This window comes from Onychostruthus taczanowskii, unplaced genomic scaffold, assembly GCF_017590055.1.
Source record: "Onychostruthus taczanowskii isolate IOZ18803 unplaced genomic scaffold, ASM1759005v1 scaffold9, whole genome shotgun sequence".
NCBI classification, from domain to species: Eukaryota; Metazoa; Chordata; class Aves; order Passeriformes; family Passeridae; genus Onychostruthus; species Onychostruthus taczanowskii.
The window spans coordinates 15981890-16008701 of record NW_024506993.1 but is presented as its reverse complement, the minus strand read 5'-3'; the positions used below and the strand labels follow the sequence as shown (position 1 = coordinate 16008701).

The window sequence follows — 26812 nt, the reverse complement described above, 5'->3', positions numbered from 1 at the left end:
CCTCCTACAGAATAACAGCACTTCAAAGAGCATAGACCAAAAGGGACCCTCTCTGTATGTAGGGATGCTTTCATGCCCCCCCTTAGCTGTGTGCTGTGGGATTTCTGATTGAGCCATTCCTGATGTTAAGCTTGTTACAATGCAGAAAAAATTGCTGTTGTCAAGTCTTGTGTGCTGTACTCGTCTGTGTAGGTTTAAAAGCTGAGAATTGTCAAGAAAATTTTAAATATACTGGGATAAATTAATCCCTGATATAGTGATGCTTGTGGGATTATGCCCAGGATAACTTTCAGGCCTTTGTCTTTTAACTTTTAAACATGGTGGTGCTTGTGGTTGCTTCTGGTGGGATTTTTATGGTGAGGTGGAGAAAAGAAATGCAGCTAACACATCTACTATCTGCTGATGCTTTGGTCTCAGTTTCTAAGTAACCCCATTTAGCACCTGCCAGCCTGTTTGACCCAGCAGCAAAAATGTTGTGTTGGCATTTCTGACATCAATACCACCTTTTTATCCATCATCTTAGGGCTAAATTGAACCCTTCTGTGTCACTTGCTCCTTGCTATGTTTATTTGTTGTGATCTAGTCTTTACTGTAGGGAAAATCTAACCAGCTCTGTCTCACCTCAACTGTCTGCTGGGTGCTTGGGGCTCTTTTTCATTCGAAGTGGCTCCTTCCACAGGTGAATTTACACCCTCACTTTCCCCCTGCTTCCCTGTGCTCCCTGCCCAGACATAAGGACAGAGCAGCTGGGTATGAAAGGACTCTGACAGCCTCATTTTGGCATGAGGTCTCACTTCAGCACTGTCATTGCTGAGCTTGCCCTTACCTTTTCCCTTCTTGCCCCTTTTCATGCCAGCATCACTGGGGCCATGTTTCCTGGAGCAGGCAGTGTTACCCAGCCAGAGCTGAGGATGCATCCCAAGGCTGGTGCTCTGCATGGAGCACTGCCTGTGGCAACACTGCTGTGTGGGAACCTTCTCTTTTTCTGCCCTTCTCCTCTTGATGCCATTCCAAGTGAATCCTTGTGCTGAAAGCACTGCTGGTTTGTGCAGTTTATGAATGTGATTATGTGTGCTGAAAGCAGCCTTGCCTTTTTTATTTCATAAGGGCCTCTTAATAAATGTCACTTACTTGGGGACTCAGGCAGCTGAGTGCATGGCCAGTTACCTTTCCATTGGGGAGTGGCTGCCAGACCCCATCCTGTTCTCAGGAGTCACAGCTGGCTGGTGGAAGAGCAGGTTGCCAGGAAAAAAAATACAGTGTTTTTATGGTAGCTGGCATAACACTTGACTTTCATTCTTAATTAAATGTACTTATTGCTGTGTTTTTACCATTCCTGTTGTTCTCAGATCTCACTGGATAACATGAGGGCTCTTGTACATGAAGTTGCTTTCAGAGAAAACCAAACAGCTGCAGAAAGGAAAGGTGTAGTAAATGTACCTGTGCTTCTTATGGAGGAATATCAGAATGATTGCAGTGTGATGAAATGGGACCTGCTTGGGCTGCAGGTGAGATGCTCCAGCTGCATTACCTGAGGCCTGTGCTGGGGCCACAAGTAATGTGTGGACCTGCAGATTCTCAGTGTAACAGTCTATGTTAGATGAAGGATTCATGTGCAAGACCTGGTGCTTCAGGTGGCAATTGGTGGAATTGGTGGCCAGAGCCCTGTTTCATCCTGCAGCTCCCAACGTGCAGTCCTGAATCACAGTTTGTTGAACTGCTGTGAAGTTTGTGGTGTTCATTGCACAGAAGTCCAGATCCCATGAGCAAAGCGAGGACTATTCCAAGTATATTCTATTTTTTGTGTCTCATTTTCCACATGAAACTAACCTTGCTTCCTCATTTGGCTTGGTTACAGTATTTATTACAATGACATTCCTCCTCATTTTTTTTTAATACTGCTATGATATTGAGGTTTAATATTTATCTTCTAATAGTTTCTGAGTAGCAGAGTGCTTGCATTACTGGCGGTGATGTATAGTTAATCCTGAGCACAGATAGCGGTGAGAGGTCCAGACGGACTTCAGCCCTCAGTGGCACGCTTGTGAGGGAGGAAATTAGCTTGGAAATTGCTGTTTTTAAAAATTGCTTCTGTGTTAATCTTGCTGTGATACCACAGCTTCTGGCAGTATGTGGGTTAGCAAGATGGTTGTGGCTGAGAATGAGGGCAGATTCTCACTTTAAAGAGTCTCAGCAATGACCTTGTCTTACACCTTTGCTCTGAGGAGGTTTACACTGAGCAATGTGGCCCATTTTTCAATTGCCAGGCCTATCTTCCAGGTGTTTTCTTATCCCCAGTTGACCTTCTGGCCTGCTTTCTGTCCACTGTGTGTTAAAAGGTGATCAACCTGTCATTCTTGGCAAGCATCAGGAGCAGAGCGTGTGTGCCTCAGGCTTGTTCCCTGGGGAGACAGGTAATGCTTTCATGATGCCCTTGGGGCTCTTCCTCCTCCCATCCCCTCCCCATTGCACTGTGAGCATCTTGTCCTGCTCTCCCTCTTCCATTCCTTGTTGTGAGCACTTGCATTTCCCTATTGCTCCTTTTGCTGCTGAAACAAAGACTTCAGAGACTCCAGTAAGTCAGTGGTGAAGAAGAAAATGCAACCAGATCACAGAATTCCTCCTCCTCTGTTTCTTTAAATGAATCCATGCTCTTAGTTGTGGGATAAATGTTTGTTCTACTATGTACTAACAAGACATCAGATTCAGATGCAAGAACAGAAAATGGGCAGGAGGATTTGGACTCCAGGGAAAGTGTCTGTCCCTTTCTTTGGTGTTGGAGGATGGGAACTGTCCTTGTGGATGAAAAGCTTCTCTGAAGGACACTGTTCTCTGGCAAATGCCTGAACATCAAAGCTTGGGCAGTGCTGTTCTCTGTGCAGTCGGAGGGCAAGAGGCTTTGCTGCTGAGTGCTCAGCACTGGACTTCTCCAAATTAAATGGGTGCCTTCTGCTGTATAAGCCCTATGTTGGCTCTTTGTACCATGTAAATTATGGATAGGCACCTTTCCCAAGAAATGCTCTCTTTAAAATTATATTTTTGTGCTGATGAGGCACTCATTTAGAATTGGATCTTATGCATATTGCCTCCTTGTGGCAAGTGCTCACCAGTGGGAACAGTTACTGGGCAAGCTGTAGGGTTGTACCTCCTCACCATCCCTTGGACATTTAACCCCTTGGACAGCACCCGAGATATCATCTGAACATTTCCTGCTCTCTATATGTGTCTTGGAGAGAAATTGTGGAGGCCATTAAGCTGGGTAATTTACATGCTTCTTGAGCCTGTGCCTAGGGAAATATATTTCACAGGTAATTTCAAATCTCTTGGCGTGTGGAAGAAGTCATTATTCTGAACAGAAAGGGGCTGGTGATGTCACGGGCCCCATTGAGAGGACCACATTAGAGAGTGGGATTTTTCTCTCTTACAGGAAAGTGTCCAAGACATTCTATTCATGGGGTGTTGGGATGTCAGGAGTTTTTGAGTCTAATGTTGATGCTCATGTAGAAAAGCAGAGAAGAGAATTATTGCATAATCCTCAATTCCAGTTACATGTGAGCATATTGTGTGTGAGAGCTGGGAGCAAACCTGCTGTGGGGTACCCATAGGTGTGTGAGTTTCTTGCTTGGTGTTCCAGTGCTGTCTTCCAAGAGCAGACATCAAAGTTAGCATCAGGAGGTTGAGCTGCAGTTTTGATTCTGCTCCCAAAAGTCTGTCTAGGTTTGAGACTACTGCTTCACCTTGATAGCTCCATTCTCCTTTCCTGAAAAAGGTGGAAAATATTCTTGTTGGACATATTAGGAGGATTTGACAGTTTACTGTTGATCTTCCTTTTATGGGGTCCTCCAGGATAGGAAGTGAATCCTCTTCAGTGTGAAAAGCTGACTGTGGCTGGAGATGGGGAAACTGAGCCTGATAGATCAGCATCTTTTCCATGTACAGCAAACCCTGTAGCACCTTCTGAGTATTCCCAGTGTGGTTCAGGTAATTCCATTTATACAGTTTTGTATCCTTTTCAGAGGAACAGACCTGTATTACTTTTCAGAGTGATATGTAGATGTTTTTTCCCTGTGGAGGGAGCAGTCTTTGTCCCAGTTGGACGGGGAGAAGGAGAGAGGACATGACCTGTGAAAGCTGGCAGCTTCATCCTTGTTGCTGTTATGCTCTGGGTAATGCAGCAGTACTGGGACAAAACTGAACTGGGCTTCATGCTTCCACTCTGTCTGCTTCAGAGCTTGTCTGGATGCCACCTTACAGCAGGAAAGGTCTTACAAACAGCTTTTAGATGTGTATCACAAAGTAGTGAGGTAATGGTATAAAATGCAGTAAACTGCTATTTATTTTTTTTAATGCTCTCCACCCCCACCCCTTTTTTCTTTTATTCCTGAAAGGGACTAATACAATGAAGAGCTTCTGCAAATGAAGGCAACTGCATTTGAAATAACAGGGTTCTGGGTGTTTGGCTGGTGAGAGATGCAATAAACGAGCATTGCTAAGTGCTTTATAATAACAATGATTACAACACTCTCTTAGGAGCCAGGAACTCTCAGGTAGGGGGATGGTGTGGAGAGGGCTTGTTTAAGGTGGGGGGTTTAACTAGATAGACATCGAGTGACAGTGATGCCCAGAAACCCCTGCAGAATGTTACATATGGTGCAGTGAGAGGCTACTCCAGAAACCCCAGGAGACTTGGACTGACATGTTTTGAGGCTGAAGCAATGACAATGGATGCCCCTAAATAGCTTCTTGTAGCAGGAGGTCTTTGTGGCAGAGTTTAATGACATCTTTTCTAGGTGAGGAGGGAAGCTGTTGACACAAATTCAGCAGAGTTCTGACTAGTCAGTAGTCCTCCACTAAACTCCTTGTTTGTCTTTAAGTGACCAGATTGATAATTTGTGCCAAGTTTGGTAGCTGAAATCTGCCATGGGCGGGGTGGATGCTTAAAGCAGTCCTCTGATGTCAAGTTGCTGGTAAGAGTTTACATTGTGATGTTGGCAGTTTGGCCACCTTTGTTTTGCTGCAACTCTCCATGAGTTGACTTGAGTCTTCCTGGCAGTAGAAGCATCACCAGGTGGAGAGTCTTGAGTGGTGGGAAGCTCTTTCTTGCCAGGGTCTCCAGTCCATCCTTCATTTCCTGTTTTCCTGCTGCAGCATTACATCTCCCTCACCCTTTGAGCAGCATGCTTAACAATTGAGAAAAGACTGCAATGTATGTATTTAATACTCAGTTCCAGCCATCAAGATGTGGTGCCTCTTTATCATGCTTTGCCCAATATCTTGACCAGACTCTACAAAAAAGACCCAAACAAGGAGAATTGTTTGCTTTCTCCAGTATCACACTATTTGAGTAGTCGAGAGGTGGTGGTTGTGAATTATCCTGGAGTCTTATAAGCCTGCATCAGCTTGGATGGTCCTACTGTTGCTCAGCAGTGATAGAGGAGCACAGGGCAACTCACAGCATGTAATCATAAAGTTGTTTGCATGTGCTTTAGTGGGCAGTGTTCTGATGGCATGATAGAGAAGCACTGCCCGCACTGTCATCTTTCAGCCATGCAGACTGACGTACTCAAATGACAGCTTCACTGTTTCTCCAGGCTGAGTAAAAAGCTCTCCCATCTCCAACCCCAGGTACAGGTCCTGTAAATTGTGGCTGTTTTGTCTTTAGGGGTGGTTCAGCCTTCCATCTGGTGATGAGGATTTACTGGAATGAACAAGAAGATGCAACAAGCGATCTTACTTCTGTCGAGTTCCCAAGAGAGTCATGAATTATACACAGAATAAACAAATAACCTGATATGTCTGTCATTATATCATAAAGGACTTTAATAATTCATGCAGCTTGCAAAATCCTTACTAAGACCTACCCTCCGTAACCTTATCTTTGCCGTGGGGGATGGGATCTCTTCAGCCTCCACTCAGATTGCATCTGTAAAACAGGAGTCAGAGAGGAGGGAGGTTTTATCATAAAACTTCATCTGTATAATGGGTTGCAAAGTGACGTGCAAGAGTTATCAGCCATTGGGGTCTCAAGAGGTGCTGAAAATGACAAGTGGCTGCATTGGGTGAAATTTATGCAGGTAGTGTGCTCCATAAAACTGACACCTATTCACTTATTTATTAATTCATTGTGTTTCAAGTCTAGATTTGTGACAGGCTTTGAGATAAGGAGCCCAGTTCTAATCCTGTGTGACGAGAGTGCGAGGATGGTGCAAAGAAGCCACGGGCTGCTCTTGCTCCTGATGCACGATGTAAACTGAGAGCAGAGTTTTCAAAAAAGCAGGGAGGCTAAGGCATTGTGTTAGCCTGGGCTCTGAAAAAATAGTTACTTCTTGTGGGTAGGATACTGCTGGTATCACCAGTGTTGCTCCAGTGCTGATAGCCATTGCCTGTGGCTTTTTTGTTTGTTATGGTCCTGGAATTGGGTACTGGGTTCAAGGCTGGAAGGGCCTTTTGGCAAAAGGCTGTCCTCTGCCCTGTAGTCTGCAAAAAATACCTACTGTGCTTGCTTTGCCATTTTTGCTTTGCATTGCTGTATCCGTGAGAGGTTGTGCACATGTTTGGTCAGAAGAAATTGGTGCCTGTGTGGGGCCTTTCCCAACACTGCCAAGCAAATCTACCAGCTCACACATTCAGTGGCTTCTTCCTTTGTCTGTGGGCAAATCATCCACCAACAGACTGAGATTTTCCTCAAATCTACTCCTAGGCTTTAAATTATTCACTGCATTATCCTTTGGCCTCCAGCTCCTTTGCATATCAAATACTCCAAATCAGTTTTTTGTAAAGTTTGAAATTCAGGATATTTTGATTGGATATGCAGCTCTCAAAGAATAGTTATCGTGGCTCTTTGTCATACTGGGAGGGCATTTCAAGTGGGGTCCTGCAGGGATCTGCCCTGGACCTGCTTCTATTCAATAGTGTCATTAATAACTTAAGCAATGGAATAGGAAATATGCTTATAAAATTTGCAGGCGACACTGAGCTAGGAGGGGGTTGGATGTACTTTGAAAGGCATTACCGGAATTCAAAATGATCTAGAAAAATTGAATGGCGAGCTGGATATCAGCAAAATGAAATTCAGTGAAAACAAATGCAAAGTACTGCACTTATGAGGGAGAAGTGAAATGTACAAATACAGAATAAAGAACACCCGTCTGGGTAGCAGCGTGGCAAAAAAGATCTTGAGAGTTATTGTGGATCACTTTGAGTCAGCCAAGTGCTGTCATAGCAGAAGGGCACTTTTATTCTTCAGTGTTCAGTAGCTTCTTGGACAAGACTGGGGAGGTGATGTCTTCTTCCTCATACAGCACTGGGTTTGGCTTCTGTTGGAGTACCTGACCTCACTTTTTGGCATGAGCCTTTGGAGATACAGACACACTGTAGAGAACCCAGAGAAGGGCAACAAAAAGAATGAATGTTTTATAAAACAGTGCAAAATAGAAAAAGCTGTGAAAAGCTGAGTTCCCCTTTCTATTTATTTTACTACTCTAAAGGATGCAACAGAATCGTGATCTCCCATTTCTTAGGAGCTTGTTGTAAGATTTTTTCAGTGTCAGCTGTAGGTGGGATATGTGGAAAGAGGAAATTGAGATTTAGGGTGAATGAAAAGGGAACTTTTTTACCATGTGCTGAAAAATGGAATTGGGAAGAGGTACTGTGAGGATCTTGGGTTCACCTTCAGCATAGAATTTAAAGAACAGATTAGAGAACACTTCATGCAGAGGGTTCACTTACTTAGTGCAAGTAAGTGGTAGAAGAAGAGTTGCTGAAACTGTTGCCATCCTGCATATCTGTGACTGAACAGCTACTGCCTGTTCTGTTCTCAAGTGGAGTTAGATGTTGAATGGGTAATGCTTCTGTTTTTCAATACAGAAATCATATTTGAGGAGTAATTTTCCTATTGTCCTAAATGTCACTGGTGACAAGTTGGTGGTTACTGTTGGTTTTCTCACAGATACCTACAGAAATATTCGTGCTCAAGAGCTGTTAATGAAACACAATTTTTTTGGTGTAATTTTCCCCTCAGACTTATTTTCTCCTCACTCAGCTTTATCTATGCCACAGGTTGGCAAAATTCTGCAGTTACCCTTTTTATTATATTTTAATACTTGATGGGGTGTCAAACTGGGATCAAGATGGATCTGCTAGGGAGTTTGTCACTTGGGGTTTTTTTTAGGTGCAGGTTTTTGCAAGACATACCCTGCTGCAAAAATCTGAAAATGTCAGTAGAAGATAGGACACAGAAACAGACCCAGAAAGTTCATGTTTGAATTGAGAACAAAATAATGTCATGAAAGAGGCAAATGTAGACAGACTATCCCTTTCCTGTCTCTTAAAAGATTTTTCTTTAGGATATAGTTCTAACATTCATTTATCCTGTCTTTCCTCCCTATAATAATGTCAAAGATGCTTTCTTATTACAGGGAAGGCCAGATGGTAGAGGTGAATAATGTCTTGATAAATATTAAGAAAAGACTAGTCCAGAAGGCAATTGTTTCCCACCCTTCCTTTATATAAACACCTGGGCACATACTTTAAATTAAAACACAGTCATAAAATGACAATGTGGGAGGCTCGATGATGTCTGGAAGCACGGTCAGTAAGTTATTTGGAAGGAAACAGGTGTTGTCTCTAAGTTGTATCTTCAGGGTAAAATAAAAAGGCAACTTGTTTTTCCTTGATGGGTAAATATTTGCTCACGTGGGTTTTTTACAGCCTAGGTATGTAAGAGAGCTCAGAGGGGGCATATCCTGCACACACACGTGTGCACATGTGTGTACTGACACAGGCTATTATAGTTAAAGGATTAAGCATCTTGAAGGAATAAGCCAATTATAAGAAGTTCCTGCACAGCAAAAATTAGACAACACAGTAATTAATAACCTTATTAAATAGCAATATTTGGGCACTGAACCAAAGCGTATGAATCAGGGTGAAGCATTCTTGGCTGAACACACTGCGTGAAGTGTAGACACTTGTTCAGAACACACTCTGTGTAGAAACCAATAAGCTTTGGGGCAGTAGATCCACTTAGCAAGTAACTTCTCCTCTTGTGCTTTTATGTTTCTGTGACTCTCTCTTATTTTTGGGGCCAGGAAGGCAGCAAAAGAAAAGGACCAATTTTCCTGGTTTATTTTTTTTTTCTAACATCCTCTTCTGTTCACAGCCAAACAAGCACTCTCCTAAGGCTTCTTTTAAGTAAAAAATGTCTTCAAGCAGAAAACTAATTTTCTTTCCTCCTGCTTCTCTTTCTCAGTGCTTTTGTGAGAGGTGCATTGCAATGAGGCTTATGCTCATTAGTGGTTTGTGTAACTGCCTTGCCCATCCCTAGATTAGCCATGAGGAGGTGTCACTGCAGCCCCTGAGGGGTCTGTCCCATGTTCCCAGAGCCACCAAGGGACAGAGTGACTTTGGGCTGAGCTGCTGTGGCACGTCCCTGGTGCTGGCCACAGGCTGGCAGTGCATGGCTTGCACTGGTGGCTTCTCTGTGAGTGTCTCCAGTTTCTATACAGAAGACCAGGACTCTCAGGCTGCCATCTGATGTGTGCACAAGTGTGGGAGGATCGGGCCAAGCACAGCCTGTCTCCGTCTTTCCAGGCAATTGTCATTTTCTTCTGAAGCTACACAGCTGGAGCAGTAGTATAGCCTCAGACACCAACATGGACATGCATGGAAGTCTCTGCAACTGCTTGGGTGACCTGAAGCATGGAACATGCCCTAATCCTAAAAAAGGGCTGCTGTGAGCAGTGGCAAGGCACAGATGCCCACTGAGCAGCAGTGGGACATTTGGGATACTTTGCTTCTTGGTCCCAACTGCAACAGCAGTGATTTGCCTCCTGGTGTTCTGCTTGACACAGTAAATAATTTTGAATATCTGCTTCTTTTTAAAAATCTACTTTATATCATCCATAAGAAAAATCAAATATGCAAATTATGTAATCAATTAACATTTTTGTAGTTTTCTTTGGAGAGGCAGTGATAAATTGTGTTGTGTTTTCAAAAATCAGTTACCTCCCTTGCAAACCTTGCATTTGAGGCTGTAATAGATACAGGTGAAGGAAACAACAATTTTTTTCAATACTAAAGATTTTTTATTGTTATCCTGGATGTGTATATGACAGCTGTGGAGTTGTTGGGTTGGGAGAGTCCTACAGAGAATCCTCAGCAACGGGAGAGCCTACTGAGACAATGGGGATGAGTGAGATGTGCAGGGCACGTCACTGCCAAAGAGAGGCCAGGGGATAGTCCAGGCTCCTTCCATGCAGTTCCTGCAGGCACAGAGCTATTAAGTGCCATCACAAATTCTTGAGCTCCAAGGTTTTCTCCCGGCCCATGTTTTCTCACTACAGTGGACACCAAAGCGGTGCTTGGTTTTAGGAGGTTTGTGCACATGGCTCGTAAAGGAGCCTGGTGCCTTTCCGTGAGCACCACCACAGCCGTGCCAGTGGCTTCCCAGCCTGTGCATCAGCTGTGTTCTTTATGCTTTATTTGTAAATGACATTTCACAAGAGCAGCAGGGACTCCTGGCAGCATGTTTGAAGGAGTTATCAAGCCCTGTAGCGCACCTGAGGCGTGCAGTAATGGCCCAGGAACGCAATGACTGCCGTGCCTTATTGCTTACAGCTTCCATAGGAGGCACGCTGCACACAGGAATCTCCATGCTCATCATGGGCTAGCAGCTTCTTTACCATCTGCAGCCTTGCTACAGATAAAATTTTAAGTGTATTAGTTTAATGTTTTGTTTTGTTTTTTTTTTTAATGGTAACTTTCAACCCAGTATATGATAACTGAGATGAAACCTCCAAATTTTGGGATGTGGCCCACTCTGCAGACTTCTGTCTTGGACATTACCAGGGTAGAGGGACATAGCAATTGATCAGACAAGAGTTCTGCCAGTGCTTTGATGTGGGTGAGGGATGTGCTGGGTAGAAAAAGAATTTTTACTACCACTGGCAAAAGTTCTTGGATAGCCATACTACACCAGAAAAAAAAAAGCTGCTTCTGCTATTACGTTTTTTTTTTTTTTTTTAAGACTAGAAACCTGGTGTCAGCTAGGCCAAAATGCTGTCCTTTTTATTTGATAGTGTAACACGTGTATTTATTTCTTTTTAATATTGATGTCACCAGGCTTAGCTGGACTCTTTGGGAAACTGCTGGTCTGTAAGACTGAGAGTCAGGTATCATAGGAGTGCACAATTAAAGGCAACTGCAGCAATTCTCATGAATGAAAAACCCAGTGACTTTTCTCTAAAATAGTAGTACTTCTTGGGGCGGAGGCAGGGGGTGGAATAAGTTAAAACAATTTTTTTTAAACAAATCTGCTGACTAAATTTAAATTAATTGTAAATCCCAGCTCAACTGAGCGCTCAGTATCTCTTTAGCATATGCCAACAGAGTAATATTGATGCCTCTGTCTTCCTCTCTAACTAATCCTTTCTGAAGGCTTGGCCATACGTGACATTTAAGTGGATAGGAGCAGTTGCTAATGTTGATGGATACAGCTCAAGATGGGAGGTAATTTTTCCTTGCTGTGGTGGTGTAGGTGTTCCTGGTGAGAGCTGACACAGGCAGGTGTCACTGAAATCGAGGATCTTGTACAGAGCTGGAAGTTAAGGAAAAGTGTCAGCTCCATAAGTGCTCGGTGGGGTTTCTCAGACCTGTGGCTGAGTATGAGCATATAATTGATTTTTTTCAGTTCACTGGACAAACTGGAGGAGGGGAAAAATAAATTCAATTTTGGTTTTTCAAGGCTTTTTCTTAAGTGAATGGCTTGTGTAAAGACAGATTTTTTTTGGTGAAAATGCTTCAGAAGATGTGTGGGTAACTTTGATACTTAGGGTAACCTGACTATACCTTTTGATAAAATGTTTGACTGGAAAAGGAAAAGAAACAAAAACCCCCAAACCCAACCATCCCCTCAGTTCTGTCTGTAACCTGGTACCTTCACACTGGCAGCCCCACTGAAGGCTTTGCTCTCCTTCCTCTGGCAGAAGAGGGGGTTTGCTGGTATCTTCACTCATTTCCTAGATTTCCCCTCCCCAGCCATGCTTCCAAGGGACAAGAGGCAGCATTGCCTCTGCGGGAAGATGGGAAGTAGCATAAGTTACACTGGAAAACTGAGAAGGCTTGGTGTGCACATTAAATCTTGTTTTCACCCACAGCCTTGTATGTTATTGACTGGCATGAATTTTGCCTCAGTAACACACATCTATCTGCCAGCCCTTCCCTCTGTCCTGCTGGTCCCTCACCCCTCAAAAGTGATGCTTCAGCTCTGCTCTGCCCCTCAGCTCAGGGCATCTTTCTGCTCTCATAATTCTGCCCAGCTTTTGGGCTGTGCTGTGTAATTCAGAGTCCTCCAGTGCCCAGATGAAAAATAGTTGAGTTTCTTTGCTCCTTGATCTCTGAGAGAGCCCCTCCATGGTTTGGGGGTTGTGGGGGAGTGCATGTGGGCTGCGGGGGGACGTCTCTTTGCATGAAGAATGAAATCATCAGGTGAACTTAACGAAAGTGCAACCTCCTCGAGCTGATCTGCTCCCTCCCACCAGCACTTTGCCCTGCTGCTGGCCTTACCTTCTACTCCTTCTGCTCCTTCCCTCCTTTTTGTGGCGTCCATTGAGAGAGAAATGTTGCTGTGAAAAAAGCACTGAAGGCAGTGCCAAGTGGTGCAGTGTTGCTTTTCCAGGTCAGACAGGAGATTTGACATTTGCCTGGGCAGCGGCTGAAGCCAGGAAATCTCATTAAAAGAAGGAGAATTATCAAGTTCTGTGGATTTAGCAGAGGGTTTATTTGTTGTTTTTAACTTGGTGTTGATGCTGTAGGCAGAAATCCGTGTGGCTGAGTGTATAGAAGGGTGTTGTGCCTGCTGGAAGGCCTGGCAGCTCCCTCTCTGTACAGGGCTCAGGATGAAGGACGTGCCAGCGGCAGCTCCCGGCCCTTCCCTCTGCCCACCGTGGGCCTGGCACAGCCAGTGCCTGGCACAGCCTGGGCTTTGCTGAAGGTGCAAAGCAGCTGAGCCCTTGGGCACTCGCTGCTCTGTGCTTGGCTGCTGGCTGTGCCCAGGTCTCTCCCGTGGTGCTGCAGTGATAATCCATCGCTGCAGCAGGACAAGACACCTTTGGCCCTGCCACGGCTCGGGGTTTGCTCTCTGCCACAGAGCCCTGCTGAAGCAATAAGCTGTTTTCTGTACTCCACAGCACTTCGACCTTGTTAATCACTCTGGGCTTAAATAATTATCTACTGCAAATGTTTATATAAGGAGAAAATAATGCCTCAAGCCTTGCAGTTTTTGTTGTACTTTTTTCTCCCCTCTTCTCTCTGTGGTGCCTTGTGCATAAATTTTGAAGTCTTGGAGTTTATAACCTGCCCCAGCTGTAATTCTCAAAGCAGTGTGTTCTTGGTACTCTGCCCTGCCCTCGGTGCTGCAGAGAGAGCAGTGAACTTAGCTGAGGCACTGATTTCCTCCCTCTCCCTTCAGTCCCTTGCTTATCTACTCAGTGTCAGGGCTCTGACTCTTTCTCTCTCTCTCCCTTTCTCTTTCTCTCTTTCCCTCCATCTCTTGCAGTATGCAGTACTGGGCCAGGAGGCTGGAGCAGGAGATTGATGGAGTGATGAGGATATTTGGTGGAGTCCAGCAGCTGAGAAAGGTAAGCTGTCTTTCTTTTACCTGTGCTGCCTTTCTTGTGGCAATGAATGTTCTCACCTGCAGAAATCACCTATGTGAACACTTGCACTTCGTCACCCTCTCAGCTCACTCCATGGGCAGGGCCATGGCTGGCTGTGCTTCTGGTTCCTGGGCAATCAGATGCATTTATCAAGTGTGTGGGAGTGAGTGTGGTCTGTATCTGTCTGTTTCTGGGGCTGCATGTCACTGCTATCTGAGCTTGTACCTCTCAGGTTTTTCCTACATGACACACTAAAAAGTAATAAATTCAACAAACCTTTCCTCTAGGGACTGAAGGTTGTGTTTTAAATTTAAACTTGTGTTGGCAAAGCAGGAAACGTTGAAAGGATAATTTTGCTAGCCATTGGAAGCTCCTTGTTTTTAAATATACTTTGCAGGTAAAACTGTAGTTGTTGTTTGGCTACTGTTTCCAAGTGCCAGAAAACAAAATTCAGTTACTGATGCTGGCATCTGCCTCCTGCTCCCTGAGTTAGCAGCAGGATGCAGAGGCTGCAGAGGCCAGACCTGCTCTTCTCCTGGCAGCAGTGCTCTGGGTTGGGTTAGGGCAGTTACAGAACAGCTTCATCGGGGTTTATTAGGTTTGGGAGCAAACAGCCTTTGTAGCCTTCCCCATTTCCCTTTCCCCATAAAGCCCTGTTTCCCCTTGCCCACACTCTTGTGCTGACTAGCTGATTTGAAATTGAGCAATTTGGAATAACAGTTATGGTGTTAATCTAAAGAAAATAGGCTTCTCTAGAGTGATAAATATGTTACCCCAGAAAAAAAGCATGGGTGTATTTGTGTTTTCTGGTGACAGTGACATGTTCTTCTCAGACGCCAATACTTTTATGGGACTCCTACTGTCTGTCTTGCACTAGTAGCTGTATTGGCTTAAACAGAACTGCTGATATTTTATACTGTTGGTTGTAATCCATTGTCTAAACACAGAAGTCACACCATTTTCTTTTAAATGCATTTTGAAATGAGTTTACCTGAAGGCTTGAAAAACTCTTCATGGTTCATCCATTCATTTGTGTTCATATTTGAGCTCTAGAATGGTGTATTTGGGCTTTGTGTGCATTCATTTCAACTGAACTTCGGGTGGATTGATATAAATTTCATGTGCAGCATGAAAAGCATATACACCCACCTGGGTTTCAACAGACATTTTTGAATGTAGCCATGCATTTGTGCAATGCAGTTTTGCATGTTGGCAGGGTCTTAGAGCTGGGGATGTTTTCCAGGCAATACAATGGTGCAGCAGCCAGCATTCTCTTCAGTAGAGCACAATCATAAAAAACAAAAGGATTGCTACTACATTTTTGTACATGTTCTCTCTTACAATTTATTCTTATTAGCTTTGATTTTACTCCCTTGCATGTTAAATAGGTGTATAATGTAATTTTTTTAATGCCATAATTAAAGAGAAATTACACCTCCAATTTGCCAGCACTTGACTCCTATTGGCCAGTCAGTCAATTACAGGTAAGAGAGCTTCCCACTTTTCCTGTTTAATTCTTCTGGTAGATCATAATGCAGTACTTCAATGGATTAATACTGGATACACTGACTACAGAGGGATTGAAAGGGCTTTTTTGAAATCTGTTTTGGAATCTTCTTGTGAAGGGAGGAAGCTAATTATTGTATCTAGTAAATGCACAAACCAGCTGAAGCCAAGAAATGAGCTACTGAAAATTCCACTCTGCAGCTGTTTGAACACCAGAAAGGCCTGGTGGAGGCTGTCTGCTGATCTCTAGGGGAGAACTTGGGATGTGGAGTTCAGGTTTGATTCGTAGATGCAATGTCTAGTGTATGATACTTAAGAACCACCTCACTTGCTAGTGCACACTAGCACAGCTTCACTGATGGAAAATGGCATGGAGTGCTTCACCCTGAAGAACTCAGAGCTGCACCTGCAGGGAGTTCTTACCCACCAGCTGCACACAGGTTCATTGGGGTTACAGTATGGAGCTGTCTAATGTCATAATGTGGCACTGTAACCTACCTGGAGACATGGATTTAAAAAGTTAAATTTTAAAAAAGTCCACATTCTCCTGCAACCACACTCAAAATTTAGAAGGTGAGCAGGCAGAGGGGGAAGGAAGAGCCCCTGAGGAGCTGTGGGAGCTGAAACATGGTATAGCTAGAAGCTAATTCCACCCGTAGGGATTTCACAGGAAGGTTCGTCATTAAGCAAGAGTAGACCCATGCAGGGCAGGAAAAATAATGAGGCAAGTAGAGCCTGTTTTTTGGTAAAAGTTGCTGATACTCTTTGGGCTTGCTGTGTTGGCCTGGGACATGTCTGCAGAGGGGACTTCTGGTTCATTGTGCATAGTGATATTAAAAAAGTGCTCCAGTGGGGGGGAACAGTGCTCCAGTGTCCATAAAGGCAGAACTGGTCCTTCTGAACTTGGTGGGGTCTGTTGTGAAGTGGTGGGTTCCACTGCCAGCTCTCATGGGACTATGAAGCTGTAAGCACTGGAGGTGGGTCCATGCCAGAAATAGATCCTCCCTTTCCAGGCCTGACTACCAAAGTGACAGACCAAATAATAAAAAAATACCCTCCTCTGAGATTTGCCAGGTTTACTTACAAATCCTTCTTTCTTGGGTTGTTGTGAAAGGATGAAGATCTGTTCTTTGGTTATTGCCTGAAATCATAACTGTTATGGAATATGAGGCATGAAATTTATTGTCAGAAATATGGTGTCCAGGAACATAACGGTGCTGAATATTTTATCTTCCTGGAACGCTGCCCATCCCAGAAAGATCTTTTTTTTTTAACTCTTCAGTAATTTCCTTGAGTTGGGGTACTAAATGTTCAATGCCTCTGCTTCCCTCCTGTCCTGCCAGGTGGACAGGCAATCCCTTGAGGAGGTTTTCCAAGCTTGTACCATGCAGATGCTCCTTTGCACAAGGGGATCATTTTTCTAGAGCAATTACAGGAGGGTGAGAAGCTCTGAGATGTAAAGGGGAGTCATGCCAAGGGCTCTTCTTTCAGCTGTGAGGTATCACCTCGCTTCTCTCCTGATGTCCAGACCTTGAAAACACTGAAGTGCAGATGTCCCCATTAGACAGACAGACTGGCTGTGGTGGGGCACCCATATGACTGAGCACTGTGGGCTTGGAGCTGTATGGAGGATCTTGGCCCTGCTCAGATGATTCTCTGCCTGGTGAAGTCAGTGTTGAGCCCTTGGGGTGCCTGTGGTGCAGCACCCTGTTGGCTGGCTGGCTCCTCCAGGCATGCCTCAAAACAAATCCCAGCACTTGGATAAGGGCATGTTGCTTTGCCTCCCTGTCCTTGCCTCCCTCGCAGCTCAGAGATAATTGAGAGCATAAATCACTGATAATTTAGCTCTGACTGGCACCATGATATGTGGGACCCTATAATGCTGTCTGAATAGATTGACATTCTTAAAATAATTATTTCTAGAATAAGGAATATTATACTAAAAATACAACTCTCTGATTTCCACGTTTTTTTTCTGTTAGTGACTTCTTTGTGGCTACAGTGGACTCTTCACTTTGCAGAACAAAAAAATGTTTTGTTTTGACATTTCTTGCTACACCACAGTACATTTCTCTTTCTCCTAGTTTTGGCACAAGTAAAAGTTACTGACTTTAGTCAAAAATGAATTCATATTTTGTCTTCCAGCCTAGGTGCTGCAAAACCTGCTCCAGGGTAGACTATACTCCAGAGATTTCCCATGCTGGTGCAGCCCTGTCGCAGCCTCCCAGTGTCCTGCTGTGCTGGTACTTGTGGCAGGACAGATGACAGCAGAGCTGTGTGTGCTGTTGGGTTTTGTGCCTCACTGAGCAGCTCCCCTGGATGCTGTGTTAAAACTCCTTTTCTGGATAGCTGGGCTGAGGCTCAAATCTGCCCTGGCTTGTTACCTAAATTGTGTTTGATCCTGTGTCTCCTGAGTGAGCAGCGAGCTGGTCAGAACATCCCTTCCCCCTCCTCTGGTACCTGGTATCCCTGGCTGCCTCCAATGGCTTTGTTTCCTCGCTGGCAGTCACTGAGGGAGCCAAAGCCTTTCAAATGAGAGGGGGAAGAGCTGAGAGATGTAAATGCTGAGCTCCCTTTCCTGCTCTGTCTTCCTTTCTCTCTTCTCTCTGGTTGTCTTTCCTGAGGACTGCTTCCATAGCAGGATAGTTCTCTCTCCTGGAGGTGCTGTATCCTGACACAGACAGGCTCCAGCAGGGACAGGGTGGGCAGCAGAGCTGGACCTGAGCTGCACCTGCTCCTCCTCTCCAGCCTGTCAAGCTGGTTTTGTACCCTCTTCCCTTTCCTCTGGGCAGCCAAGGAAGTCAAGGTCTGGGTCTGCCTTGCTGGTGTATGACTGGGAGATAAGGGTTCTGCTGGCCTTGGTGATGAGGAACCAGTCAGTAAAGGGTGAGATGGCCCCAAATCTCAGCCAAGGATGGGATGTGGGGAGCAGCCTGGCTGAGCTGGACAGGCAGGGAGCCTCTGCCTGAGCTGGGCTTGGTCCTCAGCATGTGTGACTGCAGAGAAAGGAGAACAGGCACACGGGAAAGGGAGACTCGTGCTGCGCCCTTTGGGATGCAGCCCACAAGGAGTTTGCTGATTGTGGCACAGCAGAAGTGGCTCAGCTTGGTCCTTGTAATCAATATCTGGTTTTACTTCAGTGGATTTTCATGTCTGTCTTCTATTCTTGCTTGTTATCTTCTACTTTGTTTTGCTAGTTTGGCATCTCTGCATGGCAGAAGTGCTGCTGTTCATTCCTCTGGGTTTTTCTGACAGGGAAGGGCCCTGCTGGCCAGGGCTTGGGGCAGAGTGACCAGGATGTGTGCAGGTGTCCCCACCTTTGTCTGCCTCATCCTGCCTGTCCCTTCTGCTTAGTGCTGATACATCCCCTCTTGTTTTTAAAGCATGGCCATGCTTTAGTTCAGGCAGCTGCAGGTGAGGAACTGTGATTGAGCCGTGCACAAACAAGAACTTAAATTAAAAAACACTAGTATACTGACAGAATTTTGCCTTGGGTCTGAAGAGCTGAAGTGGCATCTGCCTTGTGTAGTGCTGCAGTCACTAGCACTCCTCCTGTGATGGGGTCTCTGCAGTACTGAGTGTTTCACGTGCCTCTGTGAGAGCATCCCTTACAAAACTGCTGGTACAGAGCTAGAGCCTCTTTAATGCCAGCACCAGGAGGTGAGGCATGCTCTTATCAAAGGAGCTGTCAACGTTTTCTGTTCAACTTTTTTGATCTTGGGTAACTACTGGAATAATAATAAGTTAGCCTAAATCTCCCAAGTAACTGTGGTATTACATGATGTTTAATTTGTTCTTTTGTTTTCTCTGGGTGTAGAAACACTCAGCTGGTCATTCAGTAGGGCTGGAGAATCTGAGAAGTGTTAATGGAATTTTAAATGAAGGATGCAAGAGAATCACAGTCCCCTTACACAATGCTGTGGACACAGTGTCTGAGAAGCCTGTCTGCTTCCAAAGGGCTCTGTCACATGGACTGGGCAGTCACAGAAACACAGTGATGTGGTCCTTATTCCCAACATGGCAGAGTTGGGAATTAGATCCTAATCTTCTGATATTCAATCCAGTACTATCTTCAAAACACCACAGCAGAATTCATCTGGCCTTTTCCTTCTGAGGTGTCAGCCCCAGCTCCCAGAATGGGAGCTGAGTGATACCCAGTGGCTGCACTGTGCTCAATAGAGTTTTGAACCCAAAGCTGGGGCAGCACACAAAGCCAGCTGCTTATGCTACAGCAGCACTGAATGCCTGTCCTCTTCCAGATGCTGCCAGGGAGAAAGGACCTTACTGAGTTTTCCAACAGCTAGTGCCTATCTGGGGACTGTCCTGGAGGATGGGCTCTGTACCCCAGTGAGATGATGCCTAGCTCCAAGCCCTTGGTTCCCAGGCTCATGCATAATCTGTCTGATCCTTGCTTTCCTCTCCTCTTTTCCCTCCCCCTCTCCTAGCAGCGTGCACACAGCCTGCTTCCGCACACCATCACTGTGCCCTCCCCTGCTCCTCATGTTTGATAAGAGGAAGTGTGTGATGCCAGATAAACACATTCCTGTTCCAAACTGCTTGGGTTTATTTTAATCTGCCTGGGCCGTTCAGCAGCCTCAGCACTCTGCTCAGCACTGAGTGCAGAGACAACACTATATTACCAAGGAGGAGCATTTAAATGTCCTTAGGCTTGCAGCAGCTTGGTTGGGAAAGAGGGATCCTCTGGCACCCCTTGCTTGGGCCAGTGAGTGCCATCGTTAGCCCCCTTACACCCATCATTTCACTACTCACTCTTTCTCTCTACTAGAACCATATTGCATCCGTACTGCAAGATGTCAGGGAAACATATGCTCCAGCTTTTAGTACATTTGCATAATTAGAGTAATGTGTATGAATAATTTATAGCTGTATGTGGCTGCTCAGTGTGTGACGTTAGCACCCCTCACTAAATCCTTTCCAGTGGGTGGTGCAGATCCTGCACCAGAGCCATTGTGCCAGTGCAGTGTGCAGCCTGTTGGCAGATGCAGGGGCCCTGCTTTGAGACATCAGGGTTTGCACATATCTGTGTATGTGGTTGTGTCTGTGTGTGTATATATATATATATATATATATATATATATGTATATATTTAGTGCAGAAAGATGGGCTTTTACAGTTCTAGGGGAAGAGCAGACTGGAAGTCTCAAGGCTAAAATGCCTTAGACTCTTAGGCTCAATTCTTGCTCCATTTATGCAGAAGCTGCGAATGAAAATGTTCTGCAACATTTGAAAGCTGAGGCAGGGATTTTTTCAGCAGGACTCAGGTGTGACTAGTTTGTGTGCCAGGATTATGTGGGGTTTTTTTAAATTACTTTCTCAGTTCATAAAACTTAGCACCTTGCAGGGGAGAGGGATAAACGTACCTGCACCGTGTCACAGAGCCTGATCTCAATCAGTTGGTCAATAAATAGTAGCAAAGAATTGCCTGGACACTGTCTCACTATTTACCAGCTCTTTAATGTGTGAGTTCTCATGCTGGAAAGCCCAGAGTGCCAGGTAGGTGTTCTAAAGAAGTGATCTGAGTGGCTGAATCCTGGTATTTATGTTCCAGTTAATTTTAGCTTAAACTATATTTGGTCCTTTCCAAATGTTTGAGAGCCTTGGCTGGAAAGCGCTGTGTAAACTGGAATGAAGTGCAGGCATGCAGAGTTACTGACTCATTAGTATTATCCACTGGGAAACTGAGGCAGGTGGTTAAGCTGAGCAGGTCTGCAGAAACCAAGGTGTGGTGCAGCCTGGACTGCTCTCCATCGTGGGTACAGCCAGCAGGTCCATAGAGGAGGGTGTGTTTAGGAGGGTAAAGGCAGAGTAATAGTCCTTAAAGCCCTTGCTTTGAACCTTTCCACTTTACAGAATTACTTTGTAAAGATAATACACTTGCAGCCAGTTGGTGAGTTTGCACAATCAAAGGGGATTGCTGTTGAGTTTTATGGAGTAATTTCTGATTTATATTGCTGTCAGTGACAAGTTAAATGAGCCCAGCATTCAACAGAGTGATGTTCAGGTGTGTGCATCTCCCGAGTGCGCTGCTTTGCGTTTTGCGTCCAAAAATGTAGCTGATGTACCCAGCCAGTCAACAACCATGTTTGTAAAATCCTCATGAATATTCAGTGAAACTCTTTGAATTGATGCTGTTGCCATTACAAAGCCATATGAATCCATGGGAAGGATGAGACCTTGGCTGATGTTTCTGGAAGCCTCCCTCATCCAGGTTGTCCTGCCCTTGACTGAAGGAGCCTGTGTGGTCCCCACATTCATTCCAGCTGAAGTTGTTAACTTCAGGCTGTGTTTAAAAATAAAGCAAGGCAAAATCCATACCAACTCTGCCAGAATGCAGCATGAATAATTAGGTAGAGATCATTAAAGTTTCCCTTCTTAAAAACATACATAGATTATTCTTTAATGGAAAGTTAATTGTTTTATTATTCTCTCCAGATGGTTCTTTTCCTTTACATTCACAGGGGAATTGATATAGCCTGGAATTCAGTCTCCTGTGAGCAGAGATGATAACCAAAAATGTAACTCTATCACTGATCAAGACACCAAACACAGAAAATGTGTCTGTATTTCATCATAGTTTCAGATTTTTCCCATCCTATGTTTTTAAATATTATTTATGGGCTTTAAGTGCCCCTTCAACTTTAAATGCTGCAGGCTGAGGAGTTTGCATTTCTCTTCCTGGTAGGTTTGTCAAGAAAGCACTAGGTATTGGACACTAGTGGATTCTGGATGATCCATCACCTCCATTCATCACTGGACTGCAGAGGAGTGAAATATGCAGTTATACTGGAAGGTTTAAAGAAGGAAACTGTTGTGAGATACTTGAGGTTATTGTGTGGAGGAAGCAGTAAGACGTGTCACATCTCCTTTGCTCAATATGTACAAATGCAGGAGGGCTTGGAAGTTGGGGAGGCCAGGGAGGAGGTGACTTCTCAAGGGCACAGTTGTGGTTGTTCTGTTCCACTGTGGCTCCAGCCTGGTGGTAAAAGGCAGCAGGCACTTTGCATGTTAAGAGTGTTTATTGTGCCTCATTACAGCAGATCACCTCTGACATCTGAAGTGAATAACTTGAATGGGCCACTTATTTCAAACACCCACCCTTGCCAACCTATTGGCCTGCAATGATGCTGCCAGTTTTATAGGTACTTATTTCCTTTTAATTATTTTGAGTTAAGATATTATTGCAAGGGAGGGAGAGAGAGTGGAGTCTGTTATTAGATCAGTCTTGCCTTCCTTGTAAACAGATCAGCTGGACTTCAGTACTGGAGAGCTTTGCTTAAAGACTGGAATCTGTGCCCCGGTTAAAGGTGTAGTTTGCCGTTGCTTTATTGAAAGAGATGGCTCTGCTTTTGGAGGAACAGCCTCTTGGGAGACTCCAGATCTTGTAACCATCAGGGATCTGTAGCTTTCCAACACTTGTATCCTTTGCATCTTACTTTGACCATTCTGCATACAATGAGCTTGAAGAGCTCCACACTCTTTTATGTCTTAGGAATAAACCAGGTTCTGTCATGATTTGGGAGGTCATATCCAGGGCAGAGTGAAGGAAGGTGAACAGGCTAAGGAAGAAATGTAGCAGGAAGGTGATGCTAATGGTTATGGATTCATTCTCCTTCCTCTTCTGTTGCTCTTGGGCTGATCAATGCCAACTGATATATGTGGGGCATTCCCTCTTTATTTTGGTATATTTTGGAGGATTTCTCTGTTTCATTATTTTAGATTTATATTTGGGCTTGCTCGTTGTGATTCAGTTATTCACTGGGCTTGAGATTTTATTGACTTTTCTCCCTTTTCTAACTGACCTTTCACACCTGGAAGCATCCAAGACAGATTTAGTATGTGTTTGTTCAGCACCTACTATAACCAATAGTGTCATGCTTTTTGGACACTGACCATAGCATAAATATTAAACAGTAAGTAAGAGCACTGATAAAAATCCTGCCTGAATGAAACATGAGATTTACTGATGCGAAGAGATGCTGTGAATGAGAGGCATGGCTATTTCTATCAGGGCAGTTTCCTAAATGCCTGGCTGATGTGGCTTGGACTGGTGGCAGATCTAAATGTCTGCATGTGTCAGGAGCCACTCTAGGGATTGTTTAAGCAGAAGCATTAGTTATCATCCGTTGGATGCCCAAGCAAAGCCTTTGCTTGTAGCTAGGAGGCAGGGAGCAGATTTTCAATTCCCTGCTGTGACTGTAAGGCCAGGTAAATAGAGAAGAAGGAGACAGCAGGGGGTTTATGTGAGTTGAGGAGCAAAGAAGATTGTAATGGTAAATGTTGGATTACTTTTAAAAACAAGTAGGTCATTGAAGATACCATAGTTGGTGAACAGAAAAAGAAAAAAGGGTGGATTTATTCCTTGTTCTTCTAAGATTTGTTACACTATAAAGCTCACACCACTGCTCAGCATGCTGTCATTTTTAATTTTGGAAGTTCTTTGTTTCTGTCAGTGGTCCAGCAAGGATGACACTAGACCTGATTAGGGGCCTGGGATCTTCAAAGGAGCCTTGGTTCCCAGTTTCCTTGGGCATTATGAGTAGGCTGGGCCTTACTGTAGTGCTTCCTGGGAACATCAGCTGTTGTGTTTCCTGCTCTAGCAGGATTTGCGTGTGAATCCACAGTCAACTCAAATAGTTTAAAATTCAACTTATCTTTTGTCTTCTGCCCCTTTTGCAGAGAGCTGGCATGCAAGAAAAACATCCATCCCCATCCCTGCCTTTCGCAGAAAGCAGCAGGTGGTTACCTAGCATTCAGTTATAATAATTTGCTGTGAGGTACAGACATGGAATATTCATAGCATCGCTACTGGGTATGTCCAATTCTGAGCAGAAACGATACCCCCAATATGTTCTAAGTGCCCAGTGACTTGTTGTTTACTGAAAAAGAAATCCTAGCATGGTAATGCCATGCTTACCTCTAGTGCATTTCATGGCTGATTATTAAAATTACTTTCAAACAAATTTACTTTCACATCTCAAAACTGGAAGGAAGGAAAGCGTCCACATTTGGTTCTGTAAATAGGAAATTGAGGCTTGAGTGAGGAAAACCTTTATTCTGCACAGCGAGTCTGATGGAGAGCTAGGGAGGGAACCTATGAATCCCGACTCCAGGGCATATCTACCAAATGTCTTCTTTAATAACAACTGTTCAGTTTGTCTCTTCTGGCTCGTTACTACATCTATTAGCACTGAGCAGTGAATCCTAGGAAATGCAAGTGAGAGAGACAAACTTTCAGCTTTGAATTCTCCCTTAGGAAACTTATTTCTGGCAAGTCTCACAAGTGGCAGCTTCTTGTTTATATTCGTAGGGCCTACAACACATGGCATTTTCTCGTTGGCTCTGCCCTCAGCTCCCTCCCGTAACTGAAGTGATAAGCCATCGTCCTCTCCTTGCCTCTGCTGCTGGTGTGAGTTTTCAGGGCTGTGCTCCTGATGCAGAGCCCGAGCAGCAGTTGATTGCCAGCTTTCCCTCCTCCTTAGATGTGTGCTAGCTCTCGAACGACATTTTGAGGTGCCTGAAGCATTCTGTGGAAGAAAATTAATTGGTTTTGACAAACCACAGCAGTCCCTTGGGTGCCTGGGAGTGCAACGTTTATTGAAACCAGGCAGGAAATCAAAACGCTCTGGTGTTCACTCACCTCCAGTGCAGCTGCATTAAAAAAAAAAAAAGTAAAAAAATCCTTAACCTTCCTCTGGATTTTTCACTCTGACATTTGGATCATCCACTGACTTTCTAATAAAACCTCCTTTTTCTTTTAGAGGAGAGGTTAGTGGTTATGAAAGATGCCAGAATGACAGCCCAGGGAGTAGATGGTCTCTGTTGACCCACAGAGCAAATGCAGCATCAGGGCAAATGTACTTGCCATTGTACTTCCACCTTGACCCGTGGCATCCCAAAGGAGGGTAGGGAATTGCAGGTTTTCAGCACTTCTAGACTTGACCTCTCTGCTTACACAACTTCATAAGGAATCAGGCATCTCCTGCTATTGCAGTGCAGTATTAAGGAAGAATTTTTCATCACAGCTGTAGGTGTAACAACTTCAGTGCAAACCTCAGACTGAAAGCACTCTGCTAGCAGAAACCATCTCCTAGCCCCACTCTTGCAGGAGCCTGGCCTGTCTTCCTAACACACTGGTTACAATCAGATTCATTTTTAAAACATATGCTGATACCCAGTGCAAATTAAAGAAGATCCCCTTGTACATGACACATGTGTTATGTGGGTGTGAGTGCCCTTCAGTCAACCACTGGCTTGAGGTCACTGCTCTGTTCTGTGCAGAGCTGCTGATGGGAGTCATTAAGTTGCCATCAAGTTTGAATTAGTGTTGATTCACCTCTAAAAAATAACCAGCAGCGTTCTTCACACAGCTCTGGAGGCAGGGCTGGGAAATGAGGGGAGTAATTTTGAAACAAAAGCTGGTTGCTGCCCAGGTGCAGTCACAAAATAGGGTTGAGGTGAGTTTTGCAGGGGGGGTCCACTTGCCAGCTTGTAAAGTGGCATGTGATTTCTGGACCGTGCCCTGCTTGATGAGGCAATCTTTTTACAGGTCTTTTGGTGTCCATGGGCATCCCCTGGAGTGGTGTCAGTAGAGGAAAGCCATATACTTTCAGCCTGTAGGATCAGGTTTATCATAGATCCTAGCCTCACAGACTGGAAAGAGTACTGGAGCCACTGGAAAGGCTGACTGGAAAGGGTTCACAGACAAATGATGTAATGGGAGTTACTCAGCTCCTGCAGGACCTTATTGCAATAGATTTCTGGGGGTTTAGCAGGTTCTGTTTGTGTTGTCCATCACCACAAGATTCATATGGGTATGGTATGGGGGCACACTCTGAATGCAGTAAACAGTATGGGGTGTGTTAGGCAGAAGGTCCTGACGTCCTTGTGTGACCTCTGTAGCTGCAAGTGCCAGGCAGAGGTGGGACACCAGCTTTGTCAGTGTGGTTAGAAACTCTGATAGTGGAGCAAAGCTCCTGCTGATGGCTGGAGTGACACAGAGGGGGAAGTGATGAACAGGGGAAGCGTTTGCTCCTAAAGAGCTGCTGTGGTGTGGCTCCTCTCAGTTCCTGCTCGCAGAGGGGGAGCAGGGCTGTGTGGAGGCTGTGCAGGGGACAGATGGGGCGCCAGCCCTAGGAGGTCCTTGAGAAGAGCAGGTAATGTGACTGCGGCAGAGAGGGGAGGGGTGGCAATGGCTGCTGGCTCTGCGTCACCGAGAAGGTGACAACTCCTTAAGCAATTAATTAGCACAGCTGAGAGCCTGAGCTCGGTGCTAAAGGTGAGCTGCAGTTGTACCAGCAGAGATGCACAAAGGCTTTATTGTCTGGCCTGGGACCTTGCTGGGGGCTTGTCTTGGTGTTTGTTACTGCAATACTTCTACAGGCTATTCGTGATTTTGTAGAACAGCTGTAGAAACATTGTCTTAAAAGTCCAGGAATGTGGGAGGCCAAAGAATGGTCATCAGCAATCCTAAATGAAGCTTTGGCAGGTCTGGATACTGCAGGAGAATTACTGCATAGGTTTCTTCTTCACCTTTTCTTCTCCTCTAATGATTCTGCTTTCTGGCATAACAATTACCTACTTTGGATATCAATGTCTATGGGAAACTGGCTCAAGCGAAAATGGTAAATTAA

The 26812-nt window shown here is 44.8% G+C and overlaps 1 protein-coding gene across 2 annotated transcripts in view; it reads left to right on the top strand.

The window, feature by feature from the left end:
• The window catches only part of CACNA2D2 (calcium voltage-gated channel auxiliary subunit alpha2delta 2), a 211585-nt gene that overhangs the window by 8372 nt on the left and 176401 nt on the right, over positions 1-26812 (top strand). For both annotated transcript variants that reach the window (XM_041425943.1, XM_041425942.1), the window contains exon 2: positions 13556-13637. In XM_041425943.1, coding sequence (XP_041281877.1) covers positions 13556-13637 — 82 coding nt within the window. The remainder of the gene's footprint in view (positions 1-13555; positions 13638-26812) is intronic.